At 38.0% G+C, this 20,149-nt stretch overlaps 1 protein-coding gene across 1 annotated transcript in view; it reads right to left on the bottom strand.

Annotated features, from left to right (window-relative positions):
* cacna1db (calcium channel, voltage-dependent, L type, alpha 1D subunit, b) overlaps nucleotides 1-19,501 on the bottom strand; it is a 98,360-nt gene extending 78,859 nt beyond the window's left edge. Inside the window, exons 1-3 of the mRNA XM_042491340.1 lie at nucleotides 19,443-19,501; nucleotides 14,064-14,535; nucleotides 12,671-12,776 (exon numbers count right to left, since the gene is read on the bottom strand). Coding sequence (XP_042347274.1) covers nucleotides 12,671-12,776; nucleotides 14,064-14,535; nucleotides 19,443-19,476 — 612 coding nt within the window. The 5' untranslated portion in view covers nucleotides 19,477-19,501. The remainder of the gene's footprint in view (nucleotides 1-12,670; nucleotides 12,777-14,063; nucleotides 14,536-19,442) is intronic.
* Between the last annotated feature and the right edge of the window lie 648 nt (nucleotides 19,502-20,149).

A 20,149-nucleotide genomic window follows, 5' to 3' on the forward strand; every position in this document is an offset into this window, starting at 1 on the left:
GATCAGAAGGAAAACAGTCAGCATCCTTTAACACCACACACGTTATGTCCTGACTGTCAAAGCCACCTGACCCGGACAGCAGTGGTCCAACGTGGCTGAATGTGTGTCCGCTTCCTCGAAATGTAATACCTGCCTTTGAATAATACAATGAAAACACTGACCACCGAATATGTGCCAGGGATTATGTTCATGTGTTTTTATAACTTCATAACGGGCTAGCTATGTATTCATTTAATGAGATTTTTGATTCACAGGCGTGACGTCAGCTATCTTCACCAATAGCCAGAACAATTTTAATAAAAATCCATCTCAGTATCCAAACATGTACCACATACACGCACACACCATCCATGCTTCCCAGTGCCTGGCTGTTAATGAGAGGGCCTGACCTCACATACTGCACACTCACATAAAGATACCTACATCCTTTCTTACACCCGCCCACACACACATACAGTACACACATGCATATAGAGACATGCAAACAGACTGAAGACTCAGATGATTAAAAATCAGATGGATGTTACTGTGTGCGCAGATATTATAGTGTGTTTGACTGTGTATGTTTGCATCACAATACTGCCCTAAAGGCTGACAACTTAGTGGGTCAACAACCAGTCACACGCTGCCCTATAGACTGATCACCAATACAATCAATTGATCGCTTTCCTGCTCTCTTTCTCATTTTACATGCTTTAAAATGACAGCTGATACTCAATACTGTCACAAATGGGATAGCATCACACCAAAACTCTCTCACTTCTGTCTTTCTTTTCAACACACACGTACAAACACACACGCAAAGAAGAAGACACGCCCATATACGCCCACACACTCACGTGCTTGATAGAGCAGTGCTGCTTAGTGTGACTCTCATTTCCCTTCCTCTATAAACCTTTAATCCCTGACTTAGAGAAAAATGACGCAACCTGACATTCTGTTCTCAGAATCACACACACACGCAAAAAAAAACCATGTCATACATCATTGCAACACATGCACATACATATATACACAAGTGTGTGTGTAGACTGTGTGTACAAGCTATGGATTATGTGCAAACAGGCATTCATCCTGCATGAATGGATGCACACAAGCACAGAGACACACACAGTTTGGGCAGATGCCTCATCCTCTGAGGTCACAAACATATAGTCTTTGCTTTGACTGTCTGACTGATAAACAACATGCATGTATAAACACACACACACACATACACACACACACAACTGAATGAAATCACTCCCTTTCGGCTGTTCTGGATTAGCCTGCCCACCTTACAGCATTCAGGTCTTATGATTGCTGTTATACAACTAACTCGAACATGTTTTTGAATTATTGAGGAGAAATGTACAGACAAAACAATCATTACAGTTTGTGACAATGAAATGCCATGTGCCCTCTTCTCTTTGTTTATTTGCTTTGACGGATTGTCTTCACTTTCACGATACTAACACCATAAACATGAGCTGCATGTCTGAACAATATAATCAGATTCAGAGTACTTTAAATATCCCCAGGGGGAAAGTGAAAGACATTACAGTCTCTGTGTCTTTATACTACAAAATAATAAAAATAACAAGAAATATGCAAGCAGAAAAAATAGCATCATGCTACAATATAAGCTCATTAGTGTCAGAAATGTGCACAAGAAAATGTTAAAAAAATATATAAATATGTGCACAAAAATGTAAATAATACTACAAACTTTTTCACAAAAATATATGAAATATGTACAAAAATGTGCACAAGAAATATAAGAAATATGTACAAACAAGTGCACAAGAAATATAAGAAATATGTACAAATTTTTGCACTAAACACATAAGAAATATTTACCAATATGTGCACAATATATACAAATATGTGCACAAGAAATATATGAAATAGGTACAAATGTGTGCAGAAGAAAATGTGCACAAAATATATGAAAGACAGAAATTAATAAATATGTGCATAGCACAAATGTGTAAAATATAAATGCAAGATTATTCATTGCATTTAAAAAAGCTGCAATACTACACTAACACAGTTGTTAGAGGTAAAGCCAAAAGTTCCTAAACCTTCTGCACAATGAATCCCTTCAAGGTTAAACCTGAAACTATTAAGAAACAAAAGGAACTCGGTTTGACAGTCATACAGGTTTTATGTGCCGTTAGTGACCTCGACTCATCTGATAATAGATTGAGACAAACAGTCAGACTTTAAACCTACAAAGACTTGTTCAAAATTGCAAAACTGAAATTACAGTGGAAACAAATTGCCATCGAGATTTCATTTTTGCAGCCAGGTTTATGAAAATCAGTTTTTAATTTGAGGCAAATGAAATTAGGGTGAAGTCTGGAGGTTTTCTGCTGTGTGCTTTGACTTGATGTCATGACTCGGGCGCAGTAAAACCCCCCTGCTGCTGAGTCCGCCTATGGTTTTAATCAGAAAATGATGTGGCTCGTTACCATGCTACAATATCCACACCAGCATTAGCCAAAATATTATTTACCCTTTGATCTCTGACTCATGCTGTTCATGAAGGCTCACCCACATGCAGTAAAAATGGACTCCAAAAATGAGGACAGAATGCAAACACATCCAGTGAGGTTAACTTCATCTCATGATTCTCTGAGGACATTTCAGAGTCTAGAATATTGAAAAAATATTATCTACTTACAAGAGTCTTTTACTTCTTTTCATTGTGAATTATCTATTAATTTAAATGCCAATGCAGTGTAGCACTTACAATACATGTTCTCATTGACTATCACAGCTGCTCCTTTCACTTCATGCCAGGTTTCTTTATACAGCAGGTGCTCAGAGAGAGCTCAGTAATGACTCAACAGCTTCTTACCATTTAAGAAAAAAAAATATCATTGTGTGATTAATGACAAAATCTACAGAATCAATGTAAGATATAAAATGCCTCAGACTGTATATTTTATTTTGTAAATCATAGGACTGTGTTCTGGTAAAACACCAGAAAAACAATTTTACTTTATAGATGAACATGCATTTTAATTTAAATGACAGGATTTTTGTATACTATGTTTCATATCACATCATTATTACACAGAGATTAACACAATATTAATGTTGCATTTCTATGAAAATCTAAAGGATGCCCTGCTTATTACCTGCAAATTAGTAAAAAAAAAAAAAAAAGACATTACAGCTATATTATCTACATGATTATCTTGACCTAGTTGTGTTTGAGTTTATAAACATTAATGTTTAGAGTTAATATCTAAAATAGAAGCAGAATTTACATTAAGAAAAGTAGAAATATATCTATACTATGCTTATTTGTCACACGTCACCATCTTGTCGTCATTTCGCCAATAAAAAAATTAAAAGAAATATATCTATACATGATTTTAAATTACAAAAAAATGATAAAAACTATACATCTACATACATAGGCACCCATTCATACACATGCACACCATACATCATACATTTACACATGACCATGTATACATTATAAATGCCTTGAAAACAACAATATAGAGTTCTGTATTGTACAGTATGATGCAGGGTTGCAGCTTACTCCGCAGATTACTGTATAGTTTTTTCATATGATTTATCTGACAGTTTGTTACTCTATCCTCAGAAAATATGAATACAATCCTTGAAACAACAACAAATCACATAAAGACTGCTTTTATGATCATTTGTCTGCGTTCTTTTTTCACAAACCTGACTGAGCATGTCCACTATAAGGTACACACATGCTTTTAAGCTGTTCACTCAGAGAGTTACACACACACACACACACACACACACACACAAACACACACACACACACACACACACACACACACACACACACTACGTCTCTTACACCTCCTCTCATACAGCAGATTCATATAGGACTCTTATGGGATTATAGGCTGATCAGCAGTGTATGTTAGTCAGATAGCGGTCAAAGGGGCCGTCATAAGTCTGCTAAATCACTAACCGGCTTAATAGGATATTAATCATTCTCCATTCTGCACAGGAAGAGGAGGTGGGGGGAGAAAGGAGGTGGGGTGTGTTAAATAGAGAAGAGAATAACTGAGGAGAGAATATGGAGAGGAAAAAAGTAAGAATGGAAAGGCGTAGGAAGAGACTGAGACAGTTAAGTAGACAGAGGGACAAATTTAGTAATCTGAGAGTAATGGAGAGCTGAAGAGAGAGCATGACACATGAGTGGGAGCAACAAACAAAACAAAAGGTCACAAATAAGAAAACAGCAGGCCTTCATGATCAATTTCAAATTTCTTCCTGCATGTTGTATTTGGGGTGACTTTTGATATCTATGTTGGCATGTAATTCATGAGTAACTTCAAGTTGAGCTGGCAGCAATGACAGAAATGTGCAGAATAACAAAACACATCATATAATTTCATGGCCTTGCACTTCTCTCTGTTTGTTTGAGTACATTTCAGTTGCAGTCAGTTATTGAGATTCTAAACTGAATAAGGAGTCTGTCCAAAAATATCTAAGTTATATGTTTATATTAATTGCTTTTGTTGTGTGCTGTTGTCCACATGCTAAAGTGATACGGAATAATGCAAGATAAGGGTGCACAGTTTAATTTTTACAAATATGTTTATTTATTCGCATTTGTGTTAAATATTTGGGAAAAAAGTAATTGCAGTGCAGGTTTTGTAGTTTCACTATTTTTGAGGTTGTTTTTTTTTTTTATGTATTACAATTTTATATAAATATTTATTTATTTTTGCAGCATAATGAGGAGCACTGTTTTAGTTTCTCCCAATTAATTTCTCCACTTTTAACTTTTAAATGGAATCCTATTCAGGGCTGTATTACCTGTTAACATCAGGTGAGATTCCTTACAAGCCACTACGGCTTCTTTAATCTCACTTGAATACGTTTGTCTTCATTTCTGTTGTATTTCTGCTGTTTTGTTTGTGCAAAAAAACAAAACAAAAAAGAAAAAAAAATCTAACTGTGAACTGTGGTGGCCAGAACAACTTTGTGATTAAATCCGATATGAAAATCTTTTTTTAGTCATTACTTGTGTGAAAATTGATTGAAAATAAATATGTTGAGCCTGTAAGAATTTATCATGTAGACAAATTCTGATTTCAGCATTCAAATATAAGCCAGGTGCAACTTGGAGGAGTTCAATTTAACACCTGATGAAAAGTAGCTAAATCAGATACAGAGCATCTCTGCTGTTTCTTTGAGAATAATGTTTTGGGTTTTTTTTTTTTTTTTACAAATGACTATAATAAAATAAACATGTAAAGACATTTGCCGGATGGTACCTCCCATTGTAAGCTCCTGCCCTGCATCTCTCCACCCGTCCACCAATCCTCCCATCAATCCATCCATCTCTCTCTTTCCCCCTCTCCTGCAACCTCCACTCATTTACTGACGACTAATCCACTGCCCAGCTTAATCCCTCAACCTCTACCCGCACACACAGCTCATGCAAACACTTTCGCTCTCCTCCTGCATTCTCAGTCCCTCATACTCACACACAATCTCTTATAAAACACATACTCAAATACACATGTCAAAAACTCATGAACCTGCAGTGACATTTCTTCACTGAAAGCAACCATGAATGGTATATGTTACACTTGTATGAATGGGATGAAAATTATTTTTGTAAAACACAGAAACAGAACTGGTGCCTAGCAAAAAGACCTGAAAGGTACAGGTTGAAATTGGTCGTTTTTTATGAACAACAGGTCAGTTACATTTTGTGCCATTCATGCATAGCTCTCCACCAACTGGGTAGCAATGTAGCGGATGTCAACATTCAACAGACTCAAACCACTAATGCACTATCCACAGCGCCAGCCTGTCGTCCAAATATGGTCACCTCTGGCTCCATTAATCCAAAATGGCAACTGCCAAAATGCAAAACTCAAGGCTTCAAAACGACAATGCACAAACCAAATGGTGACGTCATGGTAGTTACGTCCATTATTTCATACAGACTATGGAACTGACAAAATTAGACTAGACTTAATTAAAACTTACAACATTAAGGTTTGCCAACAGCAGTGCACTTTGTCTTTCTATTCTTTTTCTATTTATTGCTATGTGTGAGTTGTCCTATGTGTAAATTAACATGTGCAAATCGATGTGCCTTTCAATTGCTCCTTGGGGACTAATAAAGTAATTTGAATTGAATTGAATTGAATTGAATTGAATTGAATTGAATTGAATTGAATTGAATTGAATTTGAATTTGAATTAAAACCATAGCTGGCTATTTACCTCACTAACACAGCAAACTGCCTTACTGACAGTCTGTCTATTACCATCACTCTCTGTCAAATTAAAAAGTATAGGTCACCTATGATTTGGAGTAGAGAAAAACATTTATTACAGTCTGTAAGACATATCTCTCATTAGACTATTAGTAGAAACAAGTTCTTTCAGAGTAAGAACTGAGGATATCAGAAGATGGAGAACTTGGGGAGCCAAACACACCATGGAACTCTGAGATGTTTGAGAACGAGCTCAGGCTGCTTTGCAGCAACCGCAATGCCCTCAAGCTTGAGAATGTAGCCATAAAACTGCATTAAAAAACAAGCTCTCAGCAGAGAGGAAGAAGAAAAGCTTCAGAGTTCAATCCATGAATGTCAACAAAGTGAACAATGTGAAGATGGCCATTTCCTTACCAACGCAAACACCTGGTCAACACCTAGAGGTCAAGTGTGCTGCTGAATACCAGTTGCTTGCTCAAAATGGAAAAAAAAAAGAAACGAAAAGTTCTCTCTGAAAATATGATGGAGCTCAACCACCAGCTCCAAATAGAGAGGAAGCTGAGGACCGAGGCAGAAGCCAAAGCAAGTGAGGCTGCTGACATTGAACAGATGAACTTATACGGAAACTGGAGGAGATGCACAACATTTCAGATGAGCATTCAGTTACGACCCAGATGCTTGATACTGAGCTTAAAACGAAGGTAGAAGACCTACAGTAGGAACATTTGCAGCTAAACCAGATCTCTCAGAAGGACAAAGAATTATGGCCCAGGAAGAGGCTGACAAATCTGAGGCGATCAAGGTTGCAGAGGCACTTTGCAAAGAAGTGCTATGCAAAGGGTCCTCAAGGTTTCAAAGTGCTTTGATAATGCTGACAATGCCCTGCAGACACTCAACACACTGGAGAGAAGCACAGAGAACATGGCCAGCAGGTACACAACAGAGAAGAAGGCAAAGGATGATCTCCAACAGGTGACTGTGGAGCTACTCCAGAAGCAAAACCACCTGAGGGACCAGAATGAGACAGCCAGCCTCAGGGACTTTGAGATCCTGGAAGCTCTTTGCCAAGAATGGGCTCAAATGGAAAAAATCTCCAAGGTGCATTCAGCTATAAGAAAGACTCTTGCAACCAGGCTAATGGATGGCGAGAAACAAAAAGGTCTCTGCCACGACGTATTGCAGCTCATTCGAATTCTCGAGAAGGAGATAGAGTTGAAGGCTCAGGCAGAAACTGGCAAATTCGAGGCCATTGAGGTTGGGGAGGAACTTTGCCAAAAAATGGAGAGTTGTGAAGTTTGCTGAAGAACCCAGAAAGGTAATCGCTGCCAAGACAGTGACACCCAGAGGGAAGTGAAGACCTGCTAGCTAAGCCCTTTATCTGTCTGTCTTTACTCTTGTGACTTTGTTTTTGTCTTGCATTAAAAAATATGAAATCTCTCAAAAATACATAAATAATGGAAAATAAGGACAAATTCCTCCCTAAAAAAATAACAAAGTGACAGAGCCACTGTTTCCTAATCCTAAATTCCACTGTAAACATCTAAAATCTTTTGACTTGAAATAAGATAGCGTAGATCAGCCCTTCATGATTATTGGTAACCCATGCCTAAACATCTAACTGATATGTTACCTTTACAAGCAAAGTAGCATATACGTTATGCATATGCATGCAAATGGTTCCACACATCACTTGACACAGTTTACCACAGTTCCCTACATTATATCACTGGCTCACCACTGTGAACTCAGATTGTGGGGTGGTCTTTTCTCTGACAGAAGGGAAATACGCTGCCTGCTGTTTAAGGCATTACTCTGAAAGTTACCCCTCCACCTAATCTCTCTTTTAAAAATCAAATCCATTTCTCATCACACACACTCACTTGAATTTTTATCCCTTGAAACGCCTCAGGTGAGTACTGAGCTTGGTAAATTAGTTTTTAGCTTTTTTTTGCACCAAATAAATGGAACAATTTACAAGAGGGATGTGTCTGTAGATCATTTTAAGTGTTTGATAGATAGTATGGTTATTGTACAGTGTTCCTGCCTTGGTTAATTCACAGACATGGTACTTTTTATTGTTTTTATTTTCTGCATTTTATTGTTTTTTTCTGTTGTTGCTGTTGTTACATATCCATGGCTAACGGCAGATTTGTTTGCTATTTAACTTTTTCATCTTTTTTTTTTTACTATTTTTATTGCTGTTTATGACTTTTGACCGACATTGCTGCTAGTTATTTGTTTATGTGGAATTCATCGTATTATTGTGATTGCTATCATCCTTTGAGCCCACTAAAGTAAACTCAGGGCATTGCTGTTAAAGACCTTAATGCTCGGTCAGTTTCCCTGAAAAAACAACGGTGTGATTATGATAATGATATCAGGTGCATTAATAAGTCATCACAGTCACATTATTCATTTATATCAGATCGAGGGCAAAACGATCAGTTCCTGATCAAACACACAATAAGCTGATCACTGCTGCTGTTGTCTTATAATAGGTTGTGTTGTGAACTATTGTTTACCTTCTACTCGTTTTCTGTCCATCTCTGCATGGCACGTGGCACACAGGAGCCCGCAGGTCGACAGATAAGCATGAGTGACATGACAGTTGTCAGGGACAGGATTATATCAGAGATATACTGAAAAGTGAGAATGATGGGGTCATTGTTTATTAACTTTAAAGTGATGTAATTCATAAACTACTTAGCAACTAAGAGGGATAATACCACTTGACTTTGCAACCATTGTCTGATCAGCTGTGATGCACAAACTGCCACTGCTGAGGGTATAGCAGTGATACAGCAGCAATATCCCATTATGCCTGCTTGCTGCTTGACTTAGCACTTTGTTTTCTGTTTTCTGCTACAAATAATAGTGAAATGCAGTGATTTGTACTATTTTTGATATTAACTATTATGAACTAATATTTGTATGTTATTTGTTTATTTGTTAGTGTTTATAATGTGTTGTTCATCACATGATAGTTTATGTAATTTGTAAACAAGCTGAATTTTGCAGCAGTTATTAAGGTTACTGACCTCTGAAAACCTCTGTTATTTGTCAGATTAACAGTACATCCTGAGGGTACTGCTTTTCTTGTCACAATACTGTAAACTGATATGCTCTAAGGTGGAAAATTCATTGACATAATTCTTTATTAACCAAAACATATTTTTCTGCATTGTATAAAAAGTAGTTATTATGCTGTCATAATTCAGACAACATACATCAACACAAATATAACTGATAGGCCACGAGTAGCCCAAAATATCGACAGACTAATTAATCTGCCAGGTTCTAATCTCAAGTGTAAGCATTCATATTTAACAGGATAAAACATACAAAAGTGCCATTTAAGAGCGATTTAAAAGATACGTCATAAAATCTTATTAGCTAAGTAGCAGACACCAACTGACTTAATAATCTGGATAATTACATCACATTACTGGATAAGTTCATGTGAGGACTTCTTTTAGCTGGTGTAGCTGTGTCCCCCGACTGTCTATTTCTCTTCCTCTCTCCCATCAAAAAGAGCCGATCAAACAACACCTACACACTCTCTAAAAAAGTATGAAGCAGTAGGAAATACTACTGTGGAGAGAGAGTCAACCTGTGTTTCCCGCAAGTTGAATGAGTTTTAAAAAAACAACATGTATGTCTTCTGTAGAAGGTATGTTGTTAACGGTCTATAACTATATATAATATCCGCACACAACTATGGAGGATATATATATATATATATATATATATATATATATATATATATATATATTATATATATAAGCATTTTTTGCACTTTGAAATTTTGCAGAAGAAAAATGTTTTTTTATTGAAAAGCTAAACATAATTCCACCTAAGTGTCATGCATGAAATTAAATGTCCTTTCACACATTCAGTGGTTGTTATAAAATGTGCACCTACCAAAGAGTGAATTTATGGAATGGACTTAATTTCATATGAGGAAAAAATTCTGTGTACAAAATCGAATGAAAGATCAACTACCAATTTCTAATATTGCAGAATATTAACAACCACAAAGAAGCAAGGACACTGTATCTCCAGCACATTATACAAAAATCATAATACTTTTTTAAACAACTCTGATTAAATATTTACTGTGACCAAACAAACTGTTAGAAAGGAAAAAATAGCAATTAATGACAAATTGCAGATGATTCAACATCTCATCTCTGAAAGCAGAAAAGAGCAGCTGGACATGTGACTCTTACAGAGATGCAAAAAGCTTCACAAACATACACACACACACACACACACACATACTGTACATTGTGCAGTGAGTGATGACTTGGACAGCGTTAATAATCCCCATCTGTTGAGGGAACATGCTACGTCTCTCTGTGTCCATCTCTAACTATACACACAAACTACTAACACACAAACACACACACACTCACACACACAATCCCCTATGAAGCTAAAAAGGTCTCTTGCTGGCCTCAAAGAAAAAAGCAAATGTTTGCACTGCATGACAAAGTCGTCTGAGGACATTGCCATACTTGCAGGATTAAACTACTACCACAAAATTATACTGCTCTTTTGGCAATAAAATCTGTGGTGTAATGACTTTAAATGAAGTGCAACCCAAAACTTTATCAGTGCACATCCTTTCCCATAGGTATTAAGAATTTAATCTTAATGCTGTTTCCAATTTAGATATGTATTTGTTCTGTCTTGTTGTGTTTTGACTACAAAAATCTAGCTCTAAGGCTAAACCATCTTGAAATAATAATAGAAGACAATCAGAACTAAGCCTCTGAAACACCAAAGTTACTCAATAACAAACAAACTAGTCAGCAGTAGACAGGCAGCTCCTGTGTTCAGTGAGGTAAAATTACTGCTTTTGTCAATGGAGTCTGGCTTCAGAGAGAGCATAGATGTGTTCGTCTGCCCTGTTGCAAAGGGCTGTCTGATGGGCAATATTAAGAATATGACTAGATTGGATTATACTGAGTTGTGGCAGAGTTTGTAAGTAATTGATAAAAGTGATCATTTGGGGGGTAAAGTATTCCTTTAAGTAAGCTTACCTTTCATACATTTTTAAAAATGATACCAGTCCCATCGATGACGGTGCAACAAAACTAGCAGGACATTGCAGTGAGATATCAATATCAATCAAGCCCAAACAGTAGACGGCAATGCAGATCCAAAAAAAAGGTCTAATCAAGCAAGGCAAGTGAAAACACCTGTCCAACAAACCAGAAACAATCTTTACTACTTACAATTACTACAGGACACATGAAATCAGCCAGAGCTTGCTCTACCACTGACAGTGCAAACAGTGTGGGGACAGACTTGGGAACACAAGCTGTTAAAATGTCAGCATCAGTTTCAGGGTCCTGGTATTGTGCATACTGGCTCACTGCCATGACTTACTGCCACACTTAAATAGAACAGAGCCATCGTTAATGTCAATAGTTTCATCTGTGCTTCACCTACTATGACAAGTCCAACGCCTGCTGTGAGATCCTCTGAGTGGAAAGTAAATTTTTGTTTGGTAAAACTTTGCAGATTCACGTTTGTTGATTTTCACGATTTGGGCATACAAGCTTTTCACCTGAGAGCAGCAAAACATTACAAAGGTTAAATAATATAATAGTATAGTTTTTCTATAGTCAGATTACACTGTCATTATATGGGCATCAAAACAAGCAGGTTTTCATCTCTCACTGCCTCTCTGTCTTTTCACCTCAGTGCCGCTCTCGCACCATGGGGAGCTGCTGCGACACGCAGAGGGATGACCCGCTGTGTGTGTGGAGTGTATGTATGTGTGCATGTGTGTATACCAGTAATTGTGTGTGTGTCAACAAAACAATGAAACCCGACACATACATCCAAATATTGCCAGGAAAGCCCTCTGACGCAATCTGCACGTCAAGCCGATCACACGCATGCAAAGGTGTTTTGTCTAGCCTTTGTGTGTCATCTGGCTGATGACAAATAGTGGCACGAGCACCTAGCGGCACAGTCCACGTGCGAAAAAACTCATCTATCTGCATGGTTTGCTACCACTAGGGTTGAATAAGAAAATATAACAGCATCTTTTATTGAAACCAATTCAAGTGCTGTGGCTTCAACAACATGCAACACCAATACTGTTCTGAATGTTCGCACTGCTTCTCACCAGTAAACTACAGTAAAAAGACACAAAGGCATCACTGCAATGTGTTCCTCTCATAATCCAATTTAGCTCAACACACACTTTCTAACAACAAAAAATACACATTTTTGGCCAATGTGTTACTCCTGACCTGTAACCAAAGCCTTGAAATCCCTCTAACATGCTGATGATCTGCACCATCACACAGTATATCCTCCTGTGCATTTTACAACAACACAATATCTACATGGCAGTGGTGTGTACTGGGGGATGTATAACATATGTCAGCAAACCCCAGTTTATCAGATAGATTGTGTTTTCCAGCCACTCACCAGTTCTTGGTTGGTTGAGTTGGAGTCGTCTCCGGGGAAGGGGATGTAGATGGCTAAGGCCACACAGTTGGCAAAAATAGACAGCAGTATAAAGATATCAAATGGTCTGGAAAAAAGGAACCGTTAAGGAATATGGTTATCTCAAAGAGAGACATTAAAAATATATAATGGTATCAGTGTGTTTGAAGTTAGTGAATCTTTGGACATAGCAAGGCTTCAATTATATAATTGATTAAGTTGATGATAGAGGTGTGTTGTCTTGTCTTGTCAAGGAACTTTGATACTTTTTTTCAACCTGGACACTATTTCTCCATGTTTTTGTGTAAGTGAGTAATGGAGACAATAGTTTTGGAAATTTGGAAATCCAGTATTGAGCAAGACCGCTGCAACCAGCAACAGCAATCAGGCAGGAATGTAACCACTTCAGGCATGTGTGCTCAATCAGTTTACAAGGTGTAGTTTTTTTTACCACTGATAGGCTCAGATTGTTATTATAATGGTCTGACAACATTACTTAACGGATCCCTACAGAGAAAGACCTTTTTGTTAAGGAGTAAGATCCCTTTTGTTTGACCAGAAACAGCCCAGAAATCTCTATTGCCAAACCAATCAGACTCCAATTAAATTAACATTAAATTTAGTGTGTATAACCAGCATATTTTCAAATCTAACTGGGTGAATTGAGAGCTTTTTTTAATCAAACTACAGTTGATGATTGTTGGAACAGTGAACAGATGAGCCAAGAAGGTTTTCTGGGATTTTTACTTTGTTTCTGTTGACTTTGAATAAAGCTTGTTTTACAATAATTATTGTAATGTTCATTTAAATGTAGTCTGGTGGGTTTGGTAGTAGCTATTTCAAAGTTTGTGGTTAAACAAAAAGAATCTTACTGTTTAACAAAAAAGGTCTATCTCTGTAGCGATCCTTCCCATAATATTGACAAATACTTAAGATAAAAATCTGAGCCTGTCAGTAACAAAAACAAGGACTTTTAATGGATGTAAATTGACAGCGCGTACATGCTCCAAGCCTGTATCATGGCTGCAAGCAGAAGCATTCTTGCACAATACTGGACCAATTTAAAAAAAATATTATGTCTATTAGTTACTTGGACAATGTACCAGGATCCAGGTAAAAAAATATCAACGTTACCCTGCAAAGTCCAGCACTTGAAGCCTGAAGGCCGTACCCATTTTAACAGTTGAGTTACGGTCAATTATTTCACCATCAGATTGAGTTAATTTAATGAAACAATAATTTATCAATCCCCCACCATCCACCTACTAAGTTACAAAGAACTTTATATCCATACAAACACATAATCCATGGAGACACCCCAGCATCTGTCATACATCCATTTAACCAAAACCTCTGTCTCGGTGCTAAAGGATACTTCCACTCCACCAGGCTGATGCAGGCCCTGCGGATCGGGTTGTTGAGGGTGAGGCAGAACAGAGCTCTGGGTGGCCTGCTGTTGGTTGATCCTCCCTGCTTTTTGCTTTTGGCGTACTGCTGCCTCTTTCTCTGCGCAAGTGAGCCCACAGGAGCTGCTCCAGTGGTGCAAACTGAGGGCCGTGAACTCATGTCGGGCTTTGCAACATCGCCGCCCTGTGCTTGGCGAGCAGCGCTAATGGCAGCATGCCAAGCAAGGACAGGGCTGACACCAGTGCCAGTGCCACCAGGGTTCTGGATGCCACTGTTGGCCCCGAGGAGGCCAGAAGAGGAGCCGACAGGTTTGCCAGTGGTGGACGGGGCCTGAAGGGGCTCAGGTGGATGGAGCTGGTGCAGATGGGTGTTGCTTTCTGACCAGAGAGCTGAGGCGTCAGTGGAGAGAGTCGTCCTTTTGTTGCTGGCATACTGTGCCCCTGGAGGGAGAAAGTGTAAAACACAGACAAAATGGTTATAACATTGTGAGACTGTGGGTGTGAGTACAAACATATGCAAACATCATGTTCCCCATGCAACAGCTGATGCTGTGTACGTGTATTTCAGGAAACTAACTTGTTAATAGCTTTTCTTAGTTCTTTTCATCCAAGTTTTTAGTCATAGAAAAATTAATTCTTTAGCACGTGGATCAACGTAATTTTTCTTGTGCTTTACTAAGACGCCTTTCACAACCATAAATTTCTGAAACCTGAGAAAATTGGTTTGATTTCTTTTGAAACATGGGGGGAAAGGCAACGAGCCACTGCAATTTGCAAAAAGGATTAAAAGGTGACAGGAATATAACCTGACAATTAGCTGTGGGGGATATTAAAAAAAATTCAAACAGGGAAAATGTTCAGAAATTGTATTTATAATTCCTATAATTACATATTTAAAATATGTTCCAGAAAAAAAAGATACTTTTTGTATTTAGTAAATCAATTCTTTAGCATTTAATTTACTTATGGGAATTTTCTTATTTGTTTTTGTTTTTTACATTTACTCTTTTTTTGGGCGTATTTTCAGGTAACTTTTCTACTAATTTCTTACCAATTTTTGGGTCATTTCTTGTGAAGTTGCTCTTATGCATATAAGGATTCAAGCCAATTTTTTCAAGTTTTAATGGTTAAAGGAGCTGTAGCCTGTGCAACATTCAGATAATTTATTTGATTCAGCATCCAGGCCAGGAATGTCTTCACACAGCTCTTGACATGGCAGTGTCTGAACCAGCAGCTAACGGTGCTAACAGTGCAAACACTGTTAATTACAGCAACAGTGGCTTAGCCATCATAAAGTGCAATCATTACAAGTCATAATATTGCATGAGAACACCAGCATGAAAAGTGATATCAACAAAGCTATACATATTTGGCAAAAAATCCCTGCACTCTCTACCCTGAGCCTGGTCCTGGTGGAGGGAAGCTGGGGCCTCTGACCTTTTGTTGCGTAGCCAGTCAGGTGCTCACTGTGCGGCTTACAGAACTAGGCCATTACCATTGTCTGGTTTTTTTTTTGTTGCAAATCTTTATGTGGAGGGGAAGAGGCTTTACTGTGTTATTTTCTACCCTGTCAGTCACCCAAGACAGTTTATATTGTTTGTGTTGTATTATGAATCTGGAAATAAAAGGAAAAAGAAATAAATAAAAAGGATAAATGCTCTTAGGTGGACAATCTATGAAATAGAGACATTGTTTCCACACTACCTCAAATATATATTTGTGACATTACTATACAGGGTATTCATATCAATATATTGCAAACGAGCTAATAACTGCTGGTAATACTGTCCATGTAAATTCATCAACAGCCTCTACTCTTTACTGACACCTTTCGTTGGTATCTTACTTTTTCATGCAGTTTTTGGTTGTTATAAGTAGGCTAACTACAAAATATAAACCTAAATATCTTTAAATCAAACAACTAATAACATAAGTTAACACATAAGCACAGACGCTCATGTAACTACAGCTGGTTCTTTTGAAAAGAAAGGAAAAAAAGAAAGAAAAACAGTGCTCACTCGCTATGAGTTAAGGGATGATGTGTATTTCAATTTATAATGACATGTTTTCAATTTCTGTGAGCTGAGAAGTGCCTGAATTTTATTTGGGAAAACTGCAATAGTCATCTTCAACTAGGGGACTGGAGGTAAGCTACTTATTTTCTATTACTATTTTCTAATTTTTGCAGATAAGAGTAGTGCATTTTCACATTAAAATTCCACCTTGTACAACTTTAACAGTCTATGTAATGAATATGTATCAGGACAAAAGAAGATGAAAGTTTAACTTGGATTTCAAGGAGAAGATGCAATAAGACACAGAAAAGTGAGGGAAAAGAAAAAGAAGATTGGTTTGAAAGAGTGTGGGTGAGAGAGAGAGAGAGCATGACAGCCTGCATTAATGAGAGAGACAGAGTCATTAAAATCAATGCGAACCACGAGTGAAAAAGACAGTGCCCTTGACACAGTCACTTTGGTTCACTGCAGCTCTACAGCAGAATGACAGCAGAGTCTACAATCACAGCTGACCAACATTTCATGGCATCCAAAACAGTTCTCACGCTGAGATGATCAAATCCACAAAACTGATCGCTTATCAGAAATGTATTTAAACTATACGTCAAAAGAAAACTTTCTGGAAGTCAGTGGTATAACCAGGCAGGCTAAAAACATTGGCATCCTATAGAACCTGCTTCTAAGTCTTTCATTTTATATTTAAAAACATTTAATAACACCAGTTCCTTGAGTTTCATATCATTCTGCAACAAATTCTGGACTGAGGGTGCAGAAAATCCAAAAGCTCCTTTCCCAATTTTTGTCCAAGAATTTGGGACAGGGAGCATGGAAAGGTCCTGAGAACGCATTGAATACTGTTCGGGACTCTACTTTTGAGAGTAGGCGAGAGCAAGATGAATTAAACTTCTATTAAACAACTAGAAAGGGTGAATAAATGGAAAATACACCAAAGCAAACACTGCAAAAAATTGTCATGTTGATCTTACCTAAAATAATCTTGGAAATCAATTGCCTTGAAAAAGAAAAGTTAATATATTAATCATAATTTAAGTTTACTATATATCTAATCTAAGTGTGGGCAACTTCAGTAAACAAAGTTAGTTTGACTTAACTTGATCATCACAAAGAGGATTTGCCAATGATGAAGTTCAGAGATCTGATAGTTTGCATTTTCTTTCTTAACATGTTTCAGAAAATGCAAACATGACTGGCTAGTTTGCAACCAGCAGAATACAGATAATTAGCTCAGTAAACTGATGTTGCTAAAACATGGAAAGATTGATTTAATTGAACGTGTCATTTAAAGGTTGCAACAACTTCACCAAACAAATTAAATATAACTGACATTTAAGTAGGTGAGTAAGTAAGACTAATGGTTACATTTACTTACACTTTTCAAGGCAATCAATTTCCTAGCTTTTTCAAGTAAAATTCACATGGCAGATTTTACAGTGCAAATGTTAAAAAATCTATTGCTGACAAAAAGTCACCACCAAAACTATAATATTCATCCTGATGCCTGAATTCAAGTGGTTTGTTTATTCTTATGGTAGAGGAGATGCATTACCCAAATTCACAATTTCTAGTTTCATCTCAGCAAGACAGCTGACCCTTCTCACTACATAGGCAAATGTCACCACGGGTGCAAACTAAAAAGCGCAAACTGTTATTTAATGATGATCACAGCTTCTCCGACATATCTGAGATGTAATAAGAATAATCCCAGCCGCCCTGCTGGACGTCGCACATCTGTTACACGTTTCTGGAACAACTGTTGACTCCCAAACTGTTATTAACGACATACTGTGACCTGAGGCAGCTTTTTAAAACACCAAAGTACTTGTCTGAACCTCTTCTAAACAGTGAAAGTGATTTAAAACTAACAGGATCTAGGGCTACTTGGAAAGTTGATTTAGCGTCGCTCAGTTCATTGTGGAGCGCCCACAAATCCAAAGCATCCTCCACAAGCTGTCACATGGCTCCAAAACGACCACTTGACCAGAATATGAGACCAAAAATAGTCAACCATTTTTCGGAGAACTAGCTGCAACTCGTCTCCCAGTGGATTCAATAATTGCTGCCATTACAATCACCTGAAACAAACAATCACAGTGTTAAGACTCTCTCCACGACCTAAAATAAGTTGTTAATACACCCTGGACGCTGACACGTCTCAGATCATACAATCACATAAAATAAACAGACATCCAGAAAATAAAGCAAACGAGCGCTCTCGCCCCCTCTCTCTCCGTGTGTGTCTCGCGCAGCGCTCCAACTCTCCTCCTGCGCTCCACGCACCGTTTTTACCTTCAGACTGTTCATCTGCTTCTTGCATCCTCGAATCCACATTGAAAAGATCCGTTTTAAATCCAACTCATCGCTGGAAGAAAAACAGCCAAAAATGTCGACGCGCGAGCCGGAGCCGTGCCGTTAACCTGAATTATAAAATGTTTTCCGAGCGCAAACCCTGAGAGGAGCGCCAAACATTTTCGCCACATCCGGGTGCCTGCATGCAGATTCACGGCGGATCCGAGGGGACGCGCTGACAGCAGCAGTCAATCCACTGCTGTCAATTATTCTCACTGAGTGTGGGGATGGACAAATGCGAGCTAGAGCGATCACAGGCTTGTGCACGTATACTAGAATCACATCCAAACTGGATATGCACCTGTTGCTGCCCAGTAAACGTCAAACGCGCGCTTTGAACAGCTCAGATCAAGAATAAAGTTTGACAGCACTGTGCTTTCAGACAAACAAAGCCAATTATTTGTTTCTTTAAAAAGCCTATATCTGGAGTTATTTCTATAGGCCTACAAAATAACAGTCATGGATAAACCGGATGTTAGGTTATGTGACAAGAAATAAATCTTTATTAATAACAAACGACCAGTAAAGCCAGCAAGAAGTCAGTTTGCTGCTCATTATATCTAGTTACATAAATCGTAATAACAATGTTTGAATAAATCAAGCACCTTGCAACAATCAGAGAAAGTTCAACAAATGAAGGCCTCGTCTCCAAAAGCTCTGTAAATGAAGCCTTATCCTATAGGTCTGTCCGTCTTAAAGGTAACAATCATTTAAAAACAAGGACTAAAAACAGCATTTATGTGTCGAATCAGCCTTTTCTGGGCTATATTTCTGTCCACGTTTCAGTTCAAAGCTTTACATCACAACCTGTAATTCATTATGATGCGAAATAAACAATTCTAATAAAGACACACTTTCTGTAATTGACTGTGACTTTTCCCCGTCAGAGTAATCTCAATCAGGATAAACACCATGCCCTCATCCTGTCCGTTAAGACATTGCAGTATCCCAGGTCCGTGGACTTACCCCTCAGGGGTCTTCCCCTTATAATGAACGGCATTCTGTCACCTGGCTCTTCTCTGGGGCCTCATAGCGCCGTTTTCTGCCCTCACTCCGCGGCGATTCGAGAGGAAATGAGTTGTCGGAGCTGTGCTGGAAGGTTACCAGTGATTGGATTACCTGTGCCTGTATGGAGGATAACAGTTTCACGGTAGCGCGTAATCCTCCGATTATAATCCCTGCTCCAATGTTTTCCCCAACGGAGGCAGGTGATGCAGGCAGCTGCAGCTCAATTTGACCAAATAATTGCGCAGAGAATTGTATTGTTTTTTTTCTGTCGAAATTTAAATATGGTGGTTTAAAAGTTTTCTATCCAAATAATTAGAATGTATAGTCTATGGGCGAGTATTGGGGGTATTTACAGAGAGGATTTACTGAGTTCTTTCATTTATAACCTATTCTTTTCACTACCCGTTTGGCTTTTTTAAGGTGCCTAGAATAAAATAAAATAAAAACAGGAATTAAAATAATTACAGAGATATTGAATGAATTAACTTTGGATGCAAACAACTGGTTCACTGTGAGTAAAACTACAACTACACAAAGATCCTCAGCGAGACTGCACCCAAACACAAGTACTGCAGCGCAGCCCTGTGGCGATTATACAACATGAAGATACTGTCAGTGTGTTTTCTGCAGATACATGTCTTTAATGCTGAATAAAATGACATCAT

This window comes from Plectropomus leopardus, chromosome 8 (genome assembly GCF_008729295.1).
Source record: "Plectropomus leopardus isolate mb chromosome 8, YSFRI_Pleo_2.0, whole genome shotgun sequence".
Classification (NCBI taxonomy): Eukaryota; Metazoa; Chordata; class Actinopteri; order Perciformes; family Serranidae; genus Plectropomus; species Plectropomus leopardus.